Source organism: Mobula hypostoma, chromosome 3 (assembly GCF_963921235.1).
Source record: "Mobula hypostoma chromosome 3, sMobHyp1.1, whole genome shotgun sequence".
Classification (NCBI taxonomy): Eukaryota; Metazoa; Chordata; class Chondrichthyes; order Myliobatiformes; family Myliobatidae; genus Mobula; species Mobula hypostoma.
In genome coordinates this window covers 153,047,759-153,069,665 of record NC_086099.1, presented here as the reverse complement: position 1 = coordinate 153,069,665, position 21,907 = coordinate 153,047,759, and the positions used below count along the sequence as shown (strand labels likewise).

At 38.5% G+C, this 21,907-nt stretch overlaps 1 protein-coding gene across 3 annotated transcripts in view; it reads left to right on the top strand.

Annotated features, from left to right (window-relative positions):
* galnt1 (UDP-N-acetyl-alpha-D-galactosamine:polypeptide N-acetylgalactosaminyltransferase 1) overlaps window positions 1-21,907 on the top strand; it is a 161,203-nt gene that overhangs the window by 88,574 nt on the left and 50,722 nt on the right. For all 3 annotated transcript variants that reach the window (XM_063043908.1, XM_063043907.1, XM_063043906.1), the window contains exon 4: window positions 4,531-4,697. In XM_063043908.1, the coding sequence (XP_062899978.1) occupies window positions 4,531-4,697 (167 nt within the window). The remainder of the gene's footprint in view (window positions 1-4,530; window positions 4,698-21,907) is intronic.

The window sequence follows — 21,907 nt, the reverse complement described above, 5'->3', positions numbered from 1 at the left end:
AGGATATCAGTTACAGTTTACCAAGGACCACTCTGACCTTGAAGTTGGGAACTATGGTCTCTTTCTACACTAGAGGATTGAGCTTAAAAGTGTAGGCTGACAGTCTAGTGCTGTACTGAGGGAATGATGTATTGTCAGAAGTTACCACAGGTGGATGAACTGTGGAGTTGAGGTCTCATTTGGATAAATAATAATCATATTAAATAGCACAATACATTTGAGGGGTGAGTAGCCTAATCCTGCTTCAAATGTGTTTCTTGTGTATCATCCAAGGTCCTTTCTGCTGTCAGATTGACTAGGAAGATTCTGTATCAAAGAAGAGCAGAGGACTTAATACCTGTGTAGTAGCCAGTATATTAGCCATCAACCTACAAACTTTAACTGCTGCATTTGCTACATAAGAATGACTACACATCAAATTACTTTCTAGGCTACATCCTTGGATTATGAAAAATGCCCCATCATGATTTTAGGGACATCATTTATTAGTTGGAGCACTTTTTATGCAATTCAGTCAAGAAAGATTTACTGTGCATAAAATGAATGCTGGACGAATATGATACTTTGATATGTGTATTCAAAACATGTTTTTATTTTTTTATATAAGTTTTGACACAGAAATAGTCACTTAAATGAATTCAAGTTATACTAAAGTAATATTCAGTTTTGAGTCTCTTTATAATGACTTGGGATATTTAAATGCTTATTTCTTGTGAGTACATTCTATTTGACAACAACTTTAATTTGTATTTTTCCACTGTGTGACCATATTACTGTTTTAGTAACTGGAGGAGGATCATGGTGTCATTAATCTCATGCAAGTTAATATTATTAATTGCTAGGTAGAGGAGGATCTCAACATGACTAAAATAGACATTGTATTCTGATATACCTTTTATCAATATTAATTTGGAAGAACAAGTCTGAAATGTTACAACATAAAATATATCCATTGCTTTTTCTGTTCAGTAACAGAAAGATGAAAATTGATTTTAACCGGAGTAGAAAGTATTTTTGACCATTTTTAGGCCATGTTGCATTATGCTTGAAACTCAGCCAAGCATATTGAGTTGCAATATGTACATGTGCCAATAACATGTTTTTGATGTTGGACATGCACCCAATGATGGAAATTCACATGCAGCACCATTTCAAGAATTGCCAGTCGAAATTAACTGATATTGATTCAGAACACTGAATTGTTGGGTTGCTTTCTGTAACATTGCTCTCTCTCTGCTATCTACTTAAAGACCCATTCACTTTGAAAGTTCAGTCTTCTATAATCTACTGTAGAATTTTTTGGAGGGTGATGACACATTATGGGAACAGTCCCTAGTGATCACAGAGATTTTCTACTGTCATGCAGTTGCTTAATACTCTAGTAAATTGAACTGTCTCTTCTCCTTAGTGAAGAGGGAGGCTAATCAAGTGGGTGGATTTAACAGCGTACTAGTTTCCTGAATGCCCAGACAGTGATGCACTGCATTTGGCTGATATTTAAGTCTCTCCCTCAGAGCCCAGCGATCTTTGTGAACCAAAAGAGCTTTTACTCCCTCAGTGTTGAGCCATAGCTGAGAATAAAAGAAATCTTCTCAAAGTCAGCATCAGATGTCTTAGAGGCCTGCATGAGGCAATATGACATAGGGAAAGAATTAGGTTATTTGGCTCATAGAGTCTGCTCTGCCATTCTATTATGGTTGTCTTTTTTTCTTCTTTCAAACCCATTTTCCTGCCTTCGCCAATAATCTTTGATATCGTTACTAATCAATATCCTATGAACCTCTGTTTTAAGTATACCCAATGACTTGGCCTCTATAGCCATCTATGGCACTGAATTTCACAGATTGTCCATCCTCTGACTAAAGAAATTCCTCCTCATCTTTATTCTAAAGAGATATCCTTCTACTCTGAGGCTGTCCCCTCTAGTCCTGGACTGTCTCACTATTGGAAACATCCTCTACACCTCCACACTCTCTAGGTCTTTCAGTATCAACAAGTTTCAATTAGATCCTCCTCCTCATTCTTCTAAATTACAGTGAGTATGAGATCAGAGTCATTAAATGCTCCTCATACATTAACCTTTTTTTTCCATTCTTGAGATTATTCTTGTGAACCTCTGGACCTTGTCCAATGCCAGCATATCCTTCCTTCATTAAAGGACCAAAAACTGTTCACAATACTCCAAATGCGGTCTTACCGGTGCTTTATAAAGCCTCAGCATTAAATCTTTGCTTTTATATTCTAGTCCTCTTGAAATGAATGCCAACATCACATTTGCCTTCCTTACCACAGGCTGAACCTGGAAGTTAACCTTTAGGGAATGCTACACAAGCACTGCACTCCCAAGTCTCTTTGCATCTTTGATTTCTGAATTCACTCCACATTTTGAAAGCAGTCCATGCCTTTATTCCTTCTCCCAAAGTGTATAACCATACACTTCCCTACACTGTATTCCATCTGCCACTTATATATGCATTTTCTTAATCCAACCAATCCCTTCTGCAGACTTCCTACTTCCTCAACATTGCCCGCCCCTCCACCTACCTTTGTATTATCTGCAAACTTGGCCATAAAGCAGTCAGTTCTGTCAAATAGGTCTTTCGTATATAACGTGGAAAGTTGTGGACCCAACACCGTCCCTGTGGAACACCACTAGTCACCAGCAGCCAGCTAGTAAAGACCCCTTTTATTCCCACACTTTCCCCCCTGTCAGTTAGCTAATCTTCTATCTATTCTAATATCTTTCCTGTAATACCATAGCTGTTATCTTGCATAGCAGCATCTTGCCAAAGGCCTTCTGAAAATCTAAATAAACATCCACTGACTCTCCCTTGTCTATCCTGCCTGTTATTTCCTCAAAGAATTCCAATAGAATTTGTCCGGCAAGATTTCCCCTTGATAAAACCATGCAGACTTTGACCTGTTTAATCGCATGCCTCCAAGTACACTGAAACCTCATCCTTAATAATGGACTCCAACATCTTGCCAACCGCTGAAGTCAAGCTAACTGTCTTGTATTTCCCTGTCTTTTGCCTCTCTACCACCTTAAAAAGTAGAGTGACATTAGCAATGTTTGAGTTCTGAGGGAATCCACTTATCCAAATATCTTTTGGGTCTGCCACTGCCTCAATGGCTGGGTTTTGGTGAGTAAGAGCTATTACTTCCTCCCCTGGCTTCTGAACCCGGTACATGCATCAGCTCCAGCTTAGTCACTGCCTTGAAAGTCGTCATATTGCAGTCTAGTAAAAAATTACATGAACAACTCTAAACAGAGATTCTCCACTTGTAGTCCAGGGCTACAATTGTGCAATGTCTGTCTTAGTTTGTCATTATTTCCTGTATTCTGAATGACTGAGCTTCTTGGAGAACTTAACTCTTCTCTGAGTGACCATGCCAAGAGGAGGAACTCTAGAAATAAAGGGTGTGCTTCAAGAGTAAAAAGATAACAAACAGAATCTGGCATAACTCGTGTCAGTGTACTAGGAACTTGTAATGCACTGTAAAACTGAGGTCATGATATTGCAGCCATATGTTCTTATTTGGCAAGGTAACATGAACATTATTCTCTTCACTTACGGTAAACCTAACACACTATCCAAATAAAACCTTCAGTGTTGTTAGACGACATATGGTTTGAGGCATCACACATAACTGCAGATAATGCCAGGGAGATTTCATTCATGGATTTTCTCTGCATTATTATTCTTTTTTGGTACTTTCTAAACTTGGCTAACAAATCTCCTGGCTTTGGGTGTTTCCTGATTCACTGAAAGCTAGAAAAATTCTAAAAGTCAAGATATTTGATTCAGTAACAATAAAGTGAAATGTAAGCTGTGTAGGTAGGTCAGGGAAGAACCTTCACTCAGAGCTTTTGTGGATTAAATAGAATCAGTGTTCAAGGTAGATGGTATCGTGGTCATAGAATTAAATTGATTGAGTTGAACAATTTTCTTTTTCCATTCTTTCTTTGTAATTAAATTGACATCTATAAGATGATCAATGTACCCTGACTAGTTTTACTTACACTATTGATGTGATGAGGTAGATGGAGAAATGAATATTTTTTTTCTTTGACGGAGAACTTTTATTTATTAAGAACGTAGGTAATCCACAGTCAGGAAATTGTTGCAAGCCTTTGTCTACAGTAATTGTACCTTTCAGTACCATGTTCTGTTGTTTCATTACGTTTTAAAACCTGATTGTCTTCAGATAGACTGCACAATAAAAATTATATTCTGCAAAAATGCAATGGATGTTTGTGTAATGAGTATGTTTTCTAGTGGCAGAAGACATTGCATTTCTTTCATCTTTATTGGTCTTTTATATCGGTTCATCTCAAAAAATTTGTAACAAAATCATCAATACTTTCTGTGCACCTGATGATGAACTTGCATTTTTCTTATATAAAACTCTGCAATTCACCTTTTATCAAAAACTAAAGTATATAGCAAAGGTTGTGTGGAAGATGAAATGTATTTTTTAAAAAATCACTTTATGCACATTATCCTGTAATGTTTCTGTTTCCTTTAGGTGTAAAACCAAAGTATATCCTGATGACCTGCCAAAAACCAGTGTGGTGATTGTTTTCCACAATGAAGCGTGGAGTACTTTGTTACGCACTGTGCACAGCGTGATAATAAGGTCGCCAAGGCATTTATTGGAGGAGATTATCCTGGTAGATGACGCTAGTGAAAGAGGTAAGCTAACATTTCAAATTTAAGGGAAATAGCTGTCAGCAGTTCCTAAAAAGAAATATTAAGGATAAAAGTTAGAAAGGGAAGTGGTCAAACACTATGTTTCCAGAACAGAGATTGTTGTCTTTAAATGGAAGCAGACAGTTAAAACAGAATGTCCTTGAATGGATTAAATTTGGCTCGTATTTCAACAGGGAAATGAAACCAATGTGGTCAAGGCTATACAAGTGTGCATATTTTAATATTATAAATAATTCTGCAAATTTTTCAGAACCATATTTTGAAACATCCAATTATTAGAAGCAATCGGTGAAAGCAGTCATACATCTTGCTCTTAAATTACTTCTATGTTGCGTTGTATCAAAAACGTCTGCAGGTCCATTTTCAGATACCGGACTTAATGTTCTAAAATGAAATCTGATTGTGACAGGCAGTGAAGCTAAATTTAATAATGTGACCACATGTGAACTGACCTGCAAAAAGAAATTAACGATAAAAACAGTTGAATTGCCATGCACTGCTGGGCCTATATCTGACTTCAGTCTGACACAGTGTTTTACTGATTTCTGAAGTAATCCATTAAACCACTTTGTTATAACCAATAAAGACCTAGCAGAAATCTATTGGAGAATCATTTTTCATTAATTTCCTTTTATAATCTAACTACAATTGAGCTTTCTATGTGGTTTAAAATGTCATCGCTTTTGAACTCATGGGACGAGAGCACAGAAATCAGAAGCACAGTTATTTCTGGAGAAAATGCAGTCTCATTTTTTTAAATAAAGAGTTCATTTTTTCAAGAATGTGACTATCAATTAGAATTATTGATTTCCACATATTGCAAAATAGCTTCAGTGATATAGAGGGGAAACAGACTCTTAAAAAGTCCTGCAACAATGCAAAACATACTGCATCTATTTTTGCCTCAAACATTGATTTCATCCTCTGGGTATTTTTTGTAAGGAGATTAATGCCAATATAAGAAGTACAGTGGCATGCAAAAGTTTGGGCACCCCGGTCAAAATTTCTGTTGCTGTTGAATAGTTAAGTGGGTAGAAGATGAACAGATCTCAAAGTCATAAAGTTAAAGATGAAACATTCTTTTCAACATTTTAAGCAAGATTAGTGTGTTATTTTTGTTTTGTACAATTTTAGAGTGAAGAAAAGGAAAGGAGCCCCATGCAAAAGTTTAGGCACCCCAAGAGATTTGATCTCTCAGATAACTTTTACCAAGGTCACAGACCTTCATTAGCTTGTTAGGGCTATGACTTGTTCACAATCATCGTTAGGAAAGGCTAGGTGATGCAAATTTCAAAGCTTTATAAATACCCTGACTCCTCAAACCTTGTCCTAACAATCAGCAGCCATGGGCTCCTCTAAGCAGCTGCCTAGCACTCTGAAAATTAAAATAAATGATGCCCACAAAGCAGGAGAAAGCTATAAGAAAATAGCAAAGCTTTTTCAGTTAGCAATTTCCTCAGTTTGTAATGTAATTAAGAAATGGCAGTTAACAGAAATGGTGGAGGTCAAGATGAGGCCTGGAAGACCAAGAAAACTTTCCGAGAGAACTGCTGGTTGGATTGCTAGAAAGGCAAATCAAAACCCCCATTTGACTGCAAAAGACCTTCAGGAAGATTTAGCAGACTCTGGAGTGGTGGTGCACTGTTCTACTGTGCCGCGACACCTGCACAAATATGACCTTCATGGAAAAGTCATCAGAAGAAAACCTTTCCTGCGTCCTCACCACAAAATTCAGTGTCAGAAGTTTGCAAAGGAACATATAAACAAACTTGTTGCATTTTGGAAACAAGTCCTGTAGAATGATGAAGTTAAAATAGAACTTTTTGGCCGCAATGATCAAAGGTATGTTTGGAGAAAAAAGGGTGCAGAATTTCATGAGAAGAACACCTTCCTAACTGTTAAGCACGGAGGTGGATCGATCATGCTTTGGGCTTGTATTGCAGCCAGTGGCATGGGAACCATTTCACTGGTAGAGGGAAGAATGAATTCAATTAAATACCAGCAAATTCTGGAAGTAAACATCACACTGTCTGTATAAAAAAAAAGCTGAAGCTGAAAAGAGGATGGTTTCTACAACAGGATAATGAGCCTAAACACAGCTCAAAATCCACAATGGACTACCTCAAGAGGTGCAAGCTGAAGGTTTTGCCATGGCCCTCACAGTCCCTGGACCTAAACATTATCGAAAATCTGTGGAACTAGAAGCCTTTTGCAAGGAAGAATGGGCGAAAATCCCTCAAACAAGAATTGAAAGACGCTTAGCTGGCTACAAAAAACGTTTACAAGCTGTGATACTTGCCAAAGGGAGTGTTACTAAGTACTGACCATGCATGGTGCCCAAACTTTTGCTTCGGGCCTTTTTCCTGTTTTGTTATTTTGAAACAGTAAAAGGTGGAAATAAAAACGTAATCTTGCTTAAAATATTAAAGAAATGTGTCATCTTTAACTTTATGCCTTTTGGAAATCAGGTCTTGTTTTACTCGCTTGGATATGCAATGGCAAGCATTTAAAGGTTGCATGGATGAACTACAACAATTGTTCATCCCAGTTTGGCAAAAGAATAAATCAAGGAAGGTAGTGCACCCATGGCTGACAATAGAAATTAGGGATAGTATTAATTCCAAAGAAGAAGCATACAAATTAGCCAGAGAAAGTGGCTCACCTGAGGACTGGGAGAAATTCAGAGTTCAGCAGAGGAGGACAAAGGGCTTAATTAGGAAGGGGAAAAAAGATTATGAGAGAAAACTGGCAGGGAACATAAAAACTGACTGTAAAAGCTTTTATAGTTATGTAAAAAGGAAAAGACTGGTAAAGACAAATGTAGGTCCCCTACAGACAGAAACATGTGAATTGATTATGGGGAGCAAGGACATGGCAGACCAATTGAATAATTACTTTGGTTCTGTCTTCACTAAGGAGGACATAAATAATCTTCCAGAAATAGTAGGGGACAGAGGGTCCAGTGAGATGGAGGAACTGAGCGAAATACATGTTAGTAGGGAAGTGGTGTTAGGTAAATTGAAGGGATTGAAGGCAGATAAATCCCCAGGGCCAGATGGTCTGCATCCTAGAGTGTTTAAGGAAGTAGCCCAAGAAATAGTGGATGCATTAGTGATAATTTTTCAAAACTCGTTAGATTCTGGACTAGTTCCTGAGGATTGGAGGGTGGCTAATGTAACCCCACTTTTTAAAAAAGGAGGGAGAGAGAAACCGGGGAATTATAGACCCGTTAGCCTAACGTCGGTGGTGGGGAAACTGCTGGAGTCAGTTATGAAAGATGTGATAACAGCACATTTGGAAAGCGGTGAAATCATCGGACAAAGTCAGCATGGATTTGTGAAAGGAAAATCATGTCTGACGAATATCATAGAATTTTTTGAGGATGTAACTAGTAGAGTGGTTAGGGAGAACCAGTGGATGTGGTATATTTGGATTTTCAAAAGGCTTTTGACAAGGTCCCACACAGGAGATTAGTGTACAAACTTAAAGCACACGGTATTGGGGGTAAGGTATTGATGTGGATGGAGAATTGGTTAGCAGACAGGAAGCAAAGAGTGGGAATAAACGGGACCTTTTCAGAATGGCAGGCGGTGACTAGTGGGGTACTGCAAGGTTCAGTGCTGGGACCCCAGTTGTTTACAATATATATTAATGACTTGGATGAGGGAATTAAATGCAGCATCTCCAAGTTTGCGGATGACACGAAGCTGGGTGGCGGTGTTAGCTGTGAGGAGGATGCTAAGAGGATGCAGAGTGACTTGGATAGGTTGGGTGAGTGGGCAAATTCATGGCAGATGCAACTTAATGTGGATAAATGTGAAGTTATCCACTTTGGTGGCAAAAATAGGAAAACAGATTATCTGAATGGTGGCCGATTAGGAAAAGGGGAGGTGCAACGAGACCTGGGTGTCATTATACACCAGTCATTGAAAGTGGGCATGCAGGTACAGCAGGCAGTGAAAAAGGCGAATGGTATGCTGGCATTTGTAGCGAGAGGATTCGAGTACAGGAGCAGGGAGGTACTACTGCAGTTGTACAAGGCCTTGGTGAGACCACACCTGGAGTATTGTGTGCAGTTTTGGTCCCCTAATCTGAGGAAAGACATCCTTGCCATAGAGGGAGTACAAAGAAGGTTCACCAGATTGATTTGTGGGATGGCAGGACTTTCATATGAAGAAAGACTGGATGAACTGGGCTTGTACTCGTTGGAACTTAGAAGATTGAGGGGGGATCTGATTGAAACGTATAAAATCCTAAAGGGATTGGACAGGCTGGATGCAGGAAGATCGTTCCCGATGTTGGGGAAGTCCAGAACAAGGGGTCACAGTTTGAGGATAAAGGGGAAGCCTTTTAGGACCGAGATTAGGAAAAACTTCTTCACACAGAGAGTGGTGAATCTGTGGAATTCTCTGCACAGGAAACAGTTGAGGCCAGTTCATTGGCTATATTTAAGAGGGAGTTAGATATGGCCCTTGTGGCTACGGGGATCAGGGGGTATGGAGGGAAGGCTGGGGCGGGGTTCTGAGTTGGATGATCAGCCACGATCATAATAAATGGTGGTGCAGGCTCGAAGGGCCGAATGGCCTACTCCTGCACCTATTTTCTATGTTTCTATGTTTCTATTCACAGTAACAGAAATTTTGACCAGGGTGCCCAAACTTTTGCATGGCACTGTAGAAGCAGAAGCCAGATCCTTGTGTCTGCTCAACCGTAAATTAGAAACATGGCTCATCTATTATCTGAATAGCACTTTTTGCATAAATTCCATATCTTTTGATTTCCTATCTCTTTTCTTTAACATATTCAAACAAAGATTCGTTATTCTCTGGGTTAAGAAATTTCTTATCTCTGTCCTGAATGGCCAGCCTCTTTGTTTTAACTCTCGGTTCTAGACATCCCAACCAAATGAAGTGTTAATTCCATCCTGAAGCCCTATGTGAATTTTGTATATTTCAATGAGATATAATCATGTTCTTCTGAACTTACGAGTGGAAGCGTTTCACGAAGGGTCTCGGCTGGAAACGTCGACTGTACCTCTTCCTATAGATGCTGCCTGGCCGGCTGTGTTCCACCAGCATTTTGAGTGTGTTGCTTAGAGGGAGAGTTGTGGTTTTGTTGTCATTCTTCATGTACAAGTTATTTGCTTTCCCATGTGTTTCTAATGCCTCTTTGTGCTGCAGTGTCTTTTATTACCTCTACCCCTCAGCCCAGCCAATGGATCTTAATCTCATTGATTTGGCAAGCAGTAAAAGGACACTAGGTACCCAACTGTTTCCTGTACCTGCGTGGGTTATGCAAAAAAGAACATTCTCTCCAGTTTATCCCATGTATTTTTAGAAAATTTACACAGACCATTAATTTCAGTAACTAGTAATTTGATTTATAATAAGGTCAAGACAGCAGCATTATGGCAGGAGAAAGCATATCTTCTGTCAGCAATCTGTCATGAAAATTTACAAAACTTCGTGTATCATAACTGGTTTGAAAGTGTCAACATAAAAAAAATATTGAATTAAAAATAGAGAACAGGCTGGGTGGTCAATAGGTAGATAGGCCTAGATTTTTAGTGAAATACTGTTCAATGTTCATTCAGAAATCTGGCAGAGGGGGAAGATATCTTCCTGAATCATTGAGTGTGTACCTTCAGGCTCTTGCACCTCCTCCCTGTTGGTAGCAAAAAAAGAAGAGGGCATTCCTGGATGATGGGGGTCCTTAATAATGGATGCTGCCTTTTTGAGGCATTGCTCCTTGAAGGTGGCCTGGATGCTGGGGAGGCTAGAGCCCAAGAAGGAGCTGAATGAGTTCAAAACTTACTGTAGCTTATTTTGATCCTGTGCAGTGCCCCCTCCCAAACAGATGGTGATGCAGCCAGTTACAATGCTCCCCTCAGTACAACTGCCAGTGTCTTTGGTGACAATTCAAATCTCTTCAAGTGCTAATGAAATATAGCTGCTGTCGTGCCTTCCTTGTAACTCCATCAATATGCTGGGACCAGGAAATCGCCTGAATTGGATGTTTCAGCAATGATGGTGGTCTGGATTGATTTTTTTTGAGCAGAGGAGGCAGAAAGAAGGCTTGATAGGGGTGTACAAAATTATAAATGGCGTAACTGGAGTAGGCAGTGGAAAACCCTTTTTCCCCCTTACAGAGGTTATGTAAGCCCATAAGGTATAGATTTAAGGTGAGAGGTATGAGGTTCATGGGGGATCTGAGGAAGAGTATTTTCATCAAAAGAGTGATTGCAATCTAAAACACATTCCTTGAATAGATGGTAGAAGCAGGTACTCTCACATTATGAAGGAAGCAAATTACTAAGCACTTAAATTTCCTAGGCATAGTAGGCTTTGGATTAAGTGCTGGTAAGTAGATCTGAACATGAAAGTTAATGTGTGGCAGGGTGAATCAAACGGCTTGTTTCTGTATCGCATGACTCTTGTGACACTATGGTTTGATAAGTCTTTGGGATGAGTAGTTACAATTGGTATAACTAATTTCAAAATGCAATTGAGGATATTGATAACTAAATAGTGAAATAAAATTCAGACATCATGGGGGGAAATATTCAACTTGTCTTGTCTTACCTACTAATGTTTTACTCTTGCTCTTCTGTAGCAACTGATTGTTATATTTTCAAGTTGTTAGGTTTATAAAATGATGAACTGAGTAAAATGAGAGGTAGAGGACTACATCTGGTTATATTTATGACATTGGAAGTATTAAGTGATCGAATAAATTAATGTATGTAAGTATACTATAGATAAAATATTCACTCATGTTGGGCTGGGTGGTGTTTGTGGAACTGCCTCCCTCCGCCTGCTGCTGCTTAGTGCATCTTTGACTTTCACAGTAAGATCAGATGCTGGTGTATCTGACCTCCCACTTTGCATCTGGGCTCACCATATGGCTGCTCAGCTTTATGGCAGCTGCAACTACTGAATAAGCAGCAGCTTCATTTATTGGAACGGGGTACTGATATTTAGTTTTTTTCATTTTTGTTTCATTTTTTTTGTGTTTATTTAATTTACAGTGTTGTGTATTTAACTAAAGTTATTGTGTTTTTTTCTCTTTTAATCCAGTTTAACTGCTTTGGAAAAAAAACTGAATTCAAAGTAGTTCTAGGGCTACAGGCCAGTGCTGAGGTGTTTTTGTCAGTGTGTGTGGCCTCCTCCACTTCGTAGAACGTCATGTAGTGGAGGCATCCATCATAACCATTTGCATTGTTGCATTCTGCTGGGTACTGCTGTCATGGAAAGTGTAGTCAAGGTAGTTTTCTCCCAAAATGTGGGGAGCTGGTAGCTAAATTGACAACAGTGTGTAGAAAGTGGAAGATTCTGATGAGGAATACAGTTATGGGAATGTGAAGATAATAAAACTGGTTAGGGGATTATTATTGTAAAAACAAGTATTTGATTGACAGCACAGCTTCAGTGGGTCAAACGGCTAGTTTTGATATTGTATCTTACTATCACTCAATGACTAACTGTATCCTCTTATGATAAATCTTGTTCGCTTTCTCAATCAATTCATTTGATTATCTTTAACAAACAAATTTGATCCAGAATAGCATAAATGCTTAGCAGAACAGGTTTTGAATAATTTAACCAATGGTTAGTCCAAGGTATCATTTTTTTAAATCTGTTCTGTAATGTGGACGGTTATAGAAATTTTCTTGATACGCTGACAAAGAATTAGATGATTTCTCCTGCCATACTGCTACAGCACTGAGCCCACTATAAATCACTTTAGTACATATGGACATGAGTGCTGATGGTGCAGATCCTCTTACAACTTGTTGGATATGTAGGGAGTTGTGAATTTGTATGGGGAAAATATTAAGCCGTTCCCATGAATTCTTTTACTATATGTCACCTATGCATAAACCACCTTAAAACTCGTTAATAATGGATTCCATTTCTAGAATCTCTGGCTTATAATTGATCAATGGGGTCTTTGTTGAAAATGAATGGCCTGCCTTGATTGTTAGTACATAGATTTATTTTTAAGATATCGCTGTTGAGTTTGTTCTAAAATTTTAAACCAACAAGTGACATGCACACACATGAATAAATTTCAGTTTATGACCTTTAGATGGAACTAGTAAACATTAGAAAATAAACATGTTTTATTTTGCAAAAGATGAATGTTATCATGTATTATAATTGAGTGCAATCAATCTATCCAGTCTTCCCTCTTGTAACTAATGTATAATCTGTATGTCATAATATAGGCTAATTTAATCCTTTGCTTGAATATTTGGATAATGTTTGATTTGGAAATTACTTAATTACAGCATCAGTTTTAGGTGAATTTCTTCAAGGGTGAGTAGAATCATGGTTTTCCTAATACATCACAAGATTTTCAAAAATTATATGTAATGCAGATACTGCAACACATACCATAGCAGTATCATATGAAGAGCGGATAATAGTGCTGAAGATGAGGTAGCTGGTTTACAAGCAGATGTAATGTGTAGTGAGGAGAGGCTGTTGGAAAACTTTTAAAACCAACAGAAGGCAACTAAAAAGTCATTAAGAAGGTAAAGATGGAATATGAAAACTAGGTGATTAATATTAAAGTGATACCAAAATTTTCCTCAGATACATGAAGTGCAAAAGAGGCGAGAATGGATATCAGACAGCTGGAAAGCGATGCTGGAAAAGTAGTAAGGGGGGGCAATGAAATGGTGGATGAAGTTACTGTAACTAGAGAGAAGGTTCTGGGGGAAATTGAAAGGTCTGAAGGTAGATAAGTCGCCTGGACAAGATGGTGTACACCCCAGAGTTCTTGAAAGAAGTGGCTGAAGAGATTATGGAGGCATTAGTAATGATCTTTTAAGAATCACTAGATTCTGGAATGGTTCTGGAAGACTGCAACTGTTACTTCACTGTTTAAGAGGGAGAGAGGCAGAAAAAATGAAGCTATAGGCCAGTTAGTCTGACTGCAGTGGTTGGGAAGATGTTGGAGTAGATTACTAAGGATGAGGTCTTGGGGTACTTGGAGGCATATGATAAAATAGGTTGTAGTCAGCTTGGTTTCCACAACAGAAAATCTTGCCTGACATATCTGTTGGAATTTTTTGAAGAAGTAACCAGCAGGATAGACAGGAGAATCAGCTGATGTTGTGTACTTGGGTTTTCGGCTGGGCTTTGATAGGTGCCACGCACGAGGCTGTTTAACAAGCTACAAACTCATGGTATTACAGGAAAGATTCTAGCATGGATAAAGCAGTGGCTCATTGGCAGGAGGCATAGAGTGGGAATAAAGGGAACCTATTCTCGTTGGCTGCTGGTGACGAGTGGTGTTCCTCAGGGGTCTGTATTGGGACCGATTCTTTTTATGTTATATGTCAGTGATCTGGATGATGGTATTGATGACTTTGTTTTGAAGTTTGCAAATGATGTGAACATAGGTGGAGGGACAGGCAGTTTTGAGGAAGTAGAGAGGCTACAGAAGGACTTGGACAGATTAGGAGAATGGGCAAAGAAATGGCAGATGGAAAACAGTGTTGGGAAGTGTATAATTCTCTCCTTTGGTAGAAAAAATGAAAGGGTTGACCTTTTTCTAAATGGAGAGAGAATACAAGAGACTGAGGCACAAAAGGACTTGGGAGTCCTTGTGCAGGATTCCCTAAAGGTTAATTTGCAGGTTGAGTCTGTAGTGAGGAAGGCAAATGCAACGTTAGCATTCATTTTTACTCCTCACGTATGTGAAGGATGTAAAAAAAAAAGTCAATTGAATTCATTTCAAGAGGACTAGAATATTTAAGCAAGAATGCAATTTTAAAACTTTATAAAGCACTGGTGAGGCATTAGTTGCAGTACTGTTGAGAAGCTTTTGGCCCCTTATCTTAGAATGGATGTGCTGAAACTGAAGACCATTCAAAGGAGGTTCACAAAAATGATTCCAGGGTTGAATGGCTTGTCATATGAAGAGCACTTGATGGCTTTGGGCCTGTATTCACTTGAATTCAGAAGAATGAAGGGTGACCTCATTGAAATTTATTGAATTGTGAAAGGCCTCGATAGAGTGGATGTGGAGAGGATGTTTCCTGTAGTGGGAGAATCTAAGACCAGAGAACACAGCCTCAGAATAGAGGGGCGTCCTTTTAGAACGGAGATGAAGAGGAATTTCTTAAGCCAGAGAATGGTGAATCTGTGGAATTCTTTGCCACAGGCCGCTGTGGAGGCAGAAGTTGATGGATTCTTGATTGGTCAAGGCATGAAGGGATACAGGGAGAAGGCAGGAGATTGGGGCTGATTGGAAAATTGGATCAGCCTCAATGAAATGGCAAAGCAAACTTTGTGGGCCAAATGTCCTATTTCTGCTCCTATATCTTGTGGTCATATGTTATAGTGCTGTTATATGAGACTGATTTTCCAAGAGAGTTATTGGATAAGAATTAAGAATAGATATTAGCAGGTCATTTCTTTCTTTTTTTTTGCATCATTTTCAGAACCCAATTCTGTAAGAAATTCAGAACTTTGAACAGCACATCACTGTTCTATACCCCCATGTTTTCAGTAATATGTAGTTTTTGAACAGTTGATAGCACCCTGTCGGAAAATATGTTAAATTATTTGAATGCTGATACCAGACAGTGGAAGAGATGAACATTGACACTATATAGTCATTTTACATGCTAAGCATTCCCTTTTATTTCCTATGTTGCCATTACCCAAAGGTTTTGAGTTATTGTTTCCAAAGAAAAGAAGCAAACATACAATATATGTCTTCAGATTTTTTTATGCCAGTAGATTCAATAATTCTGCATAATGCCTGACATCAGCCTCCTGGAGCAGACTATTTCACCGGAAGAGAGTAGAGGAGAACCATAAAACATTCAAATATACTTTCAAAGCTCCTTTAATAAAATGTAACATCCCCACTGAAGCTGGGGATTCATGACCTGGCCTGCCAAATTGGAGGAGGAGCATTTGGGATGGCAATGAGAACATGGGGAGTACACAGAACCCTGTGTAGGCAGCACACCATCCCACAAGCGAAGCCTCCATTGTGTCAGGCTTCTGTTGCCACCTATGTGTAAGAGTCCACAGTTCCCACATTGGCATCATCAGCCATTGAGAACCTATAAAACTGGAGTGGAAACAAATCTCTCTCTCTTTTCTCATTGCTTCAGTAAAACATAACAGATGTAATCAAAGACCCCATCTGTTATGTTTGCTAACTCCAGAAGCTAATTGAAAGAGTAGCAGAAGAGCCCGGGGGTAACTTGAGTACATTTTTTTTAGGAAGGTGCGCATTTATGATGTGGTGGTATGATGACATGTCATTCACGTACCTTTACATGTAACCTGTAATGCATTTTGTAAACAAAGAAAGCTTAATCAAACAGTATATTTACAATATTCCTTGAATATTACTGAAATATTAATACACAACATACTCCCTACTTAGCTACAAACTCCAACTCAATATAGAATGTATTGTCTATAACACTGGCAAAGGGATTTATTGCTATGATAGGCTTGTTTTTGAAGTAGCATCTGCACCTGCACTCTGGCAGAAAGCAATGGACCAGGTACTGCAACGCTGCCCAGCCACTCAGTGTTACCTGGATGACATCACTGTTACCAGTGAGGATAACAAGGATCATCTCAAATCTCAGGACAGTGTTAAAAGGATGAGAAGATTATGAGCTCAGAGCATGATGTAACAAGTGAGAATTCTTTAAATTATATGGCATACAGTCTATAATAGAAACATTACTATCTTGACATCCACAGCATAGTAAATTTTAAATTATCCCATTCAGGCCTAAAGATTTAATCACTTTGGAGGGTTTCTTACTCTTGGGAGATGATGTCTTTCCTGACAAGGAGAGACTTGTGGCTGTGAAACAACTTCAGGTCTGGGGTCTCCTTTGTGGTGTTTGTAGAAGTTGATTCTGGGACTGAAGGAAATGGTTCCTGCAGTTCTGGACATCTTTCTTCTCTAACATTTGACTCTGCTCTCCTCAATTGATTAATGTATTGTCTCCAGATGGTATCAGTTATAATCCTCACTGTAAAGGAGAGTGGTCCAGTTCCATCCTTAATCTTTCCAAGTACCCACTTTTGATCACTTCCGTAGTCCCTCGCCAGGACTACATGTCCAGGAGTGAAACATCAAATCCCCTTGTTTGAGGAGCCTTCAATTTGCCTCAGCTATTTGTCCTTCATACTCCTTGTGAGATTAGGTTTGAGGAGATACAAGTGTGAGCACAATTGACGACCCAGGAACAGCATAGTGGTGAGTTGTAAGTTGTGAAGTGTGCTACATTGCAATATGCAAGGAGGAAATTGACAAGCTTCTGATTCAGTACAGTGTGTTTTCGTCTGACGTTGCTCACACTGCTTTATTTAGACTCTGGATAAACATTTCTGCCAAGCTATTTGTAGCTGGGTGGTACGGTGCAGATGTAATGTGTCTTATTCCATTCATTTTCAGGAATGACTGAAACTGTTCCGCAATAAACTGTGGTCCATTGTCACTGACTGAGTGCTCTGGAACACTAATCCTTGAGAAGAAGTTTCTCAACACATCAACAGTATGTGAGGCTGTTCTGGAGGTTGTTGGGAACACTTCTGGCCACTTTGTAGCGCATCCACCACTATCAAGAAATTTGTGCACTTGAATAGTTCAGCAAATTCCACATGAATCCTGTGTCAGGGAAATTCAGGCCATTCCAGGGGATGGAGAGGTATCTTCTGGGTGTTTTGGCATCATTAAGAGTGCATGGCAAGCTGCTTGATCTGCTGATCTATCCCAGGCCACCAGACAAAGCTTCGAGCCAACGCTTACATTTTGACCATGCCTCAATGACCAGCAAGTATCTCCTTCAGCACTTTAGCTCTCAGCTTAGATGGTACAACAACTCACAATCTCCACATAAGGCAACCTCTATTAACGGCAATTTCATCCTGGCGCTGATAAAAATGGAACTGAAATTTCTGCAGCACATTCCAGAGATTTTGAGTGGCCATGTAGATAGACACTTTTTTCTTGGTTTCCCTTTGGATTATCTCTGCTGTAATTGGGAGATTTTCAATTGGCATTAGGGAGAATACATCAAGAGGAGTGTCCTCTTTTGTAAATTTTTCAGCTATTTCCCTTTCTGAGGGTAAACAGGACAATACATCAGCATTTCTATGATTAGTTGTCCTCTTGAATTTGATCTTGTAATTGTGTCCTCCAAGAAATCGAGCCTGTCTCTGCATTCAAGTTAGTGGAACACCCTTCTGTGGATTGGAAATGGGCATTGGTGGTTGACGATCAGTAATATGGGTAAACTCTCTTTCTTACAATATTGGTTGAAAGATTTTGCACCCCAAACCAGATTCAAGGTCTTTCTGTCAATGTGTGCATAATTTTTCTCTGCAGTGGTATAGGAATGTGGTGCAAAAGCTCTGGGGTGTTCACTTCCTTCACTCATAACATGTAACATGACTGCACCTATTCCATAAGGTGAGACAAGTAGGCTTCACTGGATAATAATGTGTGAGTACAGAGTCTGACATCACACTTTCCCTTGACTTTTTGGAAAGCCACCTCACACTGCTTTGCCCTTTGCCATTTCTTCCCAATCCGTAGTAATCTGTCCAAGGATTGGAGCACAGTACCCAGATTAGGCAGCAACCGTTATAGTATTTCACAAATCCTAAAAAGGACCACAACTGTGACATGTTCTTTGGCCTTAGGGAATCTGCCACTGCTTGAATTTTCTCAGCACACGTGTAATCCTTGTGCATCAGTAGTGTGACAACAGTAAGTGATACTTGGTTTAAAGAATTCACACTTCTTGTATCATGCTCTGAGCCCATAATCTTCTAATCTTTTTAGCGCTCCTTTGAGATTTTGGAGACATTCTTCATCATCCTCACCAGTAACAATGATGTCTTCCAGGTAGCACTGAGTGGCTGGGCAGCCTTGCAGCACCTGATCCATAGCCTTCTGCCAGAGTTCAGGTGCAGATGCTTCTTCAAAAATAAGCCTATGATGGCAATAGATCCCTTTGTGAGTGTTTATGGTGAGAAATACTTTGGAATCATCTTCCATCTCCATCTGTTGGTAGGCCTCAGCTTTGGTGAAATGTTTCCCTCCAAAAAGCTTTGCAAAGATATCCACAATCCTGGGCAAAGGATATTGATCTACTTTCAGTACTAGGTTGATGGTGACCTTAAAATCACCACAGATCCTGACAGACCCACTCTTCTTGGCTCCTGGAGCCACTGGTATTGACCAAGGGCTTCATTCAAACTTGGAAAGAATTATGTCAGCCTCCATGCGATCTAGTTCAATGGTTACTTTTATCACAGATGGTATAAGGAATCAGACAGGCTTTGTAAAGCTTGGGTGTGGCATTTTCATTTAACACTATTATTCTTGATATGTTAAAGTTTTCCAGTGTCATCCTTAAACATTGCTGTGGCATCATCCAGTACGTTTTTTAACTTGTTTTCAGTTGACTCTATTGCGGGGGATGTGGCATGCACATGGTGGATGGATCTCCAATCAAGTTGTAGTTGTCTCAACTAGTCACATCCCCGCAAAGTTGTCCCTTCTCTTTTTACCCTATACAAGCCGAAAGTGGCTTGTTGATTGTAACAGTGAAATACAACAATGTCATTCCCACAGGAGTTATAATTTCTTCAGTATAAGTTGTTATTTAGATATCTGTAAGCTTCAGAAATGCCATTCAGACTTATTTTATGGAATGACCGGAACAGTTGAGCTGGTTGTTTTCACATTTTAAATCTCAAGGCTACTCAGTCCTGTGTCACTCTCATCATTATCAGATTTTTCATCAGTAGCATGCGGATTAGTGTTCTTTTTGAAACTGCAACTCTACTTTTTATCAGAATCTGGTTTAATATCACCAGCATATATCATTTGTTAACTGCAGTAGCAGTACAATGCAATACATGATAATATAGGGGGGGAAAACTGAATTATAGTAAGTGTATGTTTGTGTATGTATATCAAAAGTTAAATAAACTAAGTAGTGCAAAAACATAAAAGTAACAAAATTTGTTCATACAGGAAGGTTTCTGTTTGGACATTGCAATTTTGTTCACACTTTCATTCCTGACTGTGACTCAATTGCGTCTTTGGCTGCAGTTTCCATTGATACAGCAATTTAAGCTGCACTTTTAAATGTGCTTCACTTAAAATCTGTTTTTGAATGCTTTCTTGTACGATTCCGCAAACTAAATGGTCTCTCAGTGCATCACTGAACTGACAATGCTTAGACAATTTCTACAATTCAGCCACATACGACGAATTGGCCTCTGCTTTCCTTTTCTTTCTTTTTCAATCTTTTTATTAATTTCGAAATACAGAAACAAAACATAGCAATAATACAAATAATAGGAGATATATTGTTACACTTAAGAAAAATAATTGTAAAGTCAAATAGTGTAAGTTAACAAAGCTCCCAATCATGTAGAACTGACAACGGATAATACAAATCAAAAAAAAACTGAAAAAAAATCATGAAAAAGAAAAAAAAACAAAACCAAAAAAAAAAACCCCATCCCCAAAGAAAAACAAAATTAATCAACTAAACTAAAAGACTTGGGCAAAACTAACAACTTAAAAATGGAAAAGAAGAAAACTTTAGTGTCGACGACTCCATTCCCCTCCAACAACAGTACAGAGAGATAAAACAAGTTTGGAAATGACCAAATTAACATCAAATGAAAATGCTGAATAAATGGCCTCCAAGTTTTTTCAAACTTAATAGAAGGGTCATAAACTGCACTTCTAATTTTCTCCAAATTCAAACACACCATAGTTTGTGAAAACCAATGAAATACAGTAGGAGGGTTGATCTCTTTCCAATTCAACAAAATGGACCTTCTAGCTATTAAAGTAAGAAATGCAATCATCCTTCGTGATGAAGAGGTTAAATTATTTAAGTCTAACATTGGTAGTCCAAAGACAGCAGTAATTGGATGAGGTTGTAAGTCTATATTTGAAATAATATCAAAAATATCTTTCCAATATTTCTCCAACAAGGGATATGACCAAAACATGTGGGTTAAAGAAGCTATCTTGAAATGACAACTGTCACATATTGGATTAATATAAGAGTAATAACGAGATAGTTTATCTTTGGACATGTGAGCCCTGTGCACTACTTTAAACTGTATCAACCTATGTTTAGCACATACAGAGGATGAATTCACCAACTGAAGAATTTTTTCCCATTTTTCAGTCGGTTTATTAATCTCAAGTTCTCTTTCCCAGTCAGCTTTAATTTTATTAGAAGCATCAGGACATAAATTCATAATTATATTATATATAATTGCTACTATACTTTTCTGAGAGAGATTTAAATCTAAGATTTTTTCCAAAGTGTCCATTGGATATGGGTGTGGAAAATTAGGGGAGACAGTAACTAAAAAGTTTCTAATCTGTAGATAACTAAAAAAGTGAGATCTGGGTAAGTTATATTTATTAGAGAGTTGATCAAAAGACATAAAACAATTATCCAAAAATAAATCACGAAAAGATATTATACCTTTGGTTTTCCAATCAAAGTAGGCTTGATCCATTGTGGAAGGTTGAAAAAGAAAATTTGATATAATGGGACTTGCTAGGATAAATTGATTAAACCCAAAAAATCTTCGGAATTGAAACCATATACGTAAAGTATGCTTAACTATTGGGTTATTCATTTGTTTATATGATTTAAAAGAAGTAAAAGGAAGTAAAGTTCCTAAAACGGAACCCAAGGAAAACCCTTGTAATGAATTAGATTCAAGATTTACCCAATGAGGGTTTAAAGATGCGTCCAAATCTTGTAACCAAAATTTTAAATATCGAATATTAATTGCCCAGTAATAGAATCTAAAATTCGGGAGGGCGAGCCCCCCCTCTGCTTTCCTTTTGATTCCATTCATGAAACCTAAAGCATTCTGCAATCAACATTGATTTTGGTTCTAAATGTTCCTGCATTATTGTCATAATATGAGCAAAGCTCTTGTTGGCTGGTTTGGTTGGAGCAGTCAAACTTCTAAGCAAATTGTATGCTTTCTTACCTATTGCAGTCAGTAAAACAGGGATTCACTTTTCATTGGCTTTTTTATTTAGTTCAAAACACTGCTCAATTTGTTCAGTATATATTCAGTTATCTGTTATGCAATTAAACACATTTATCTTTCCATTGTAGCCACCCTTTTCTGCATTTT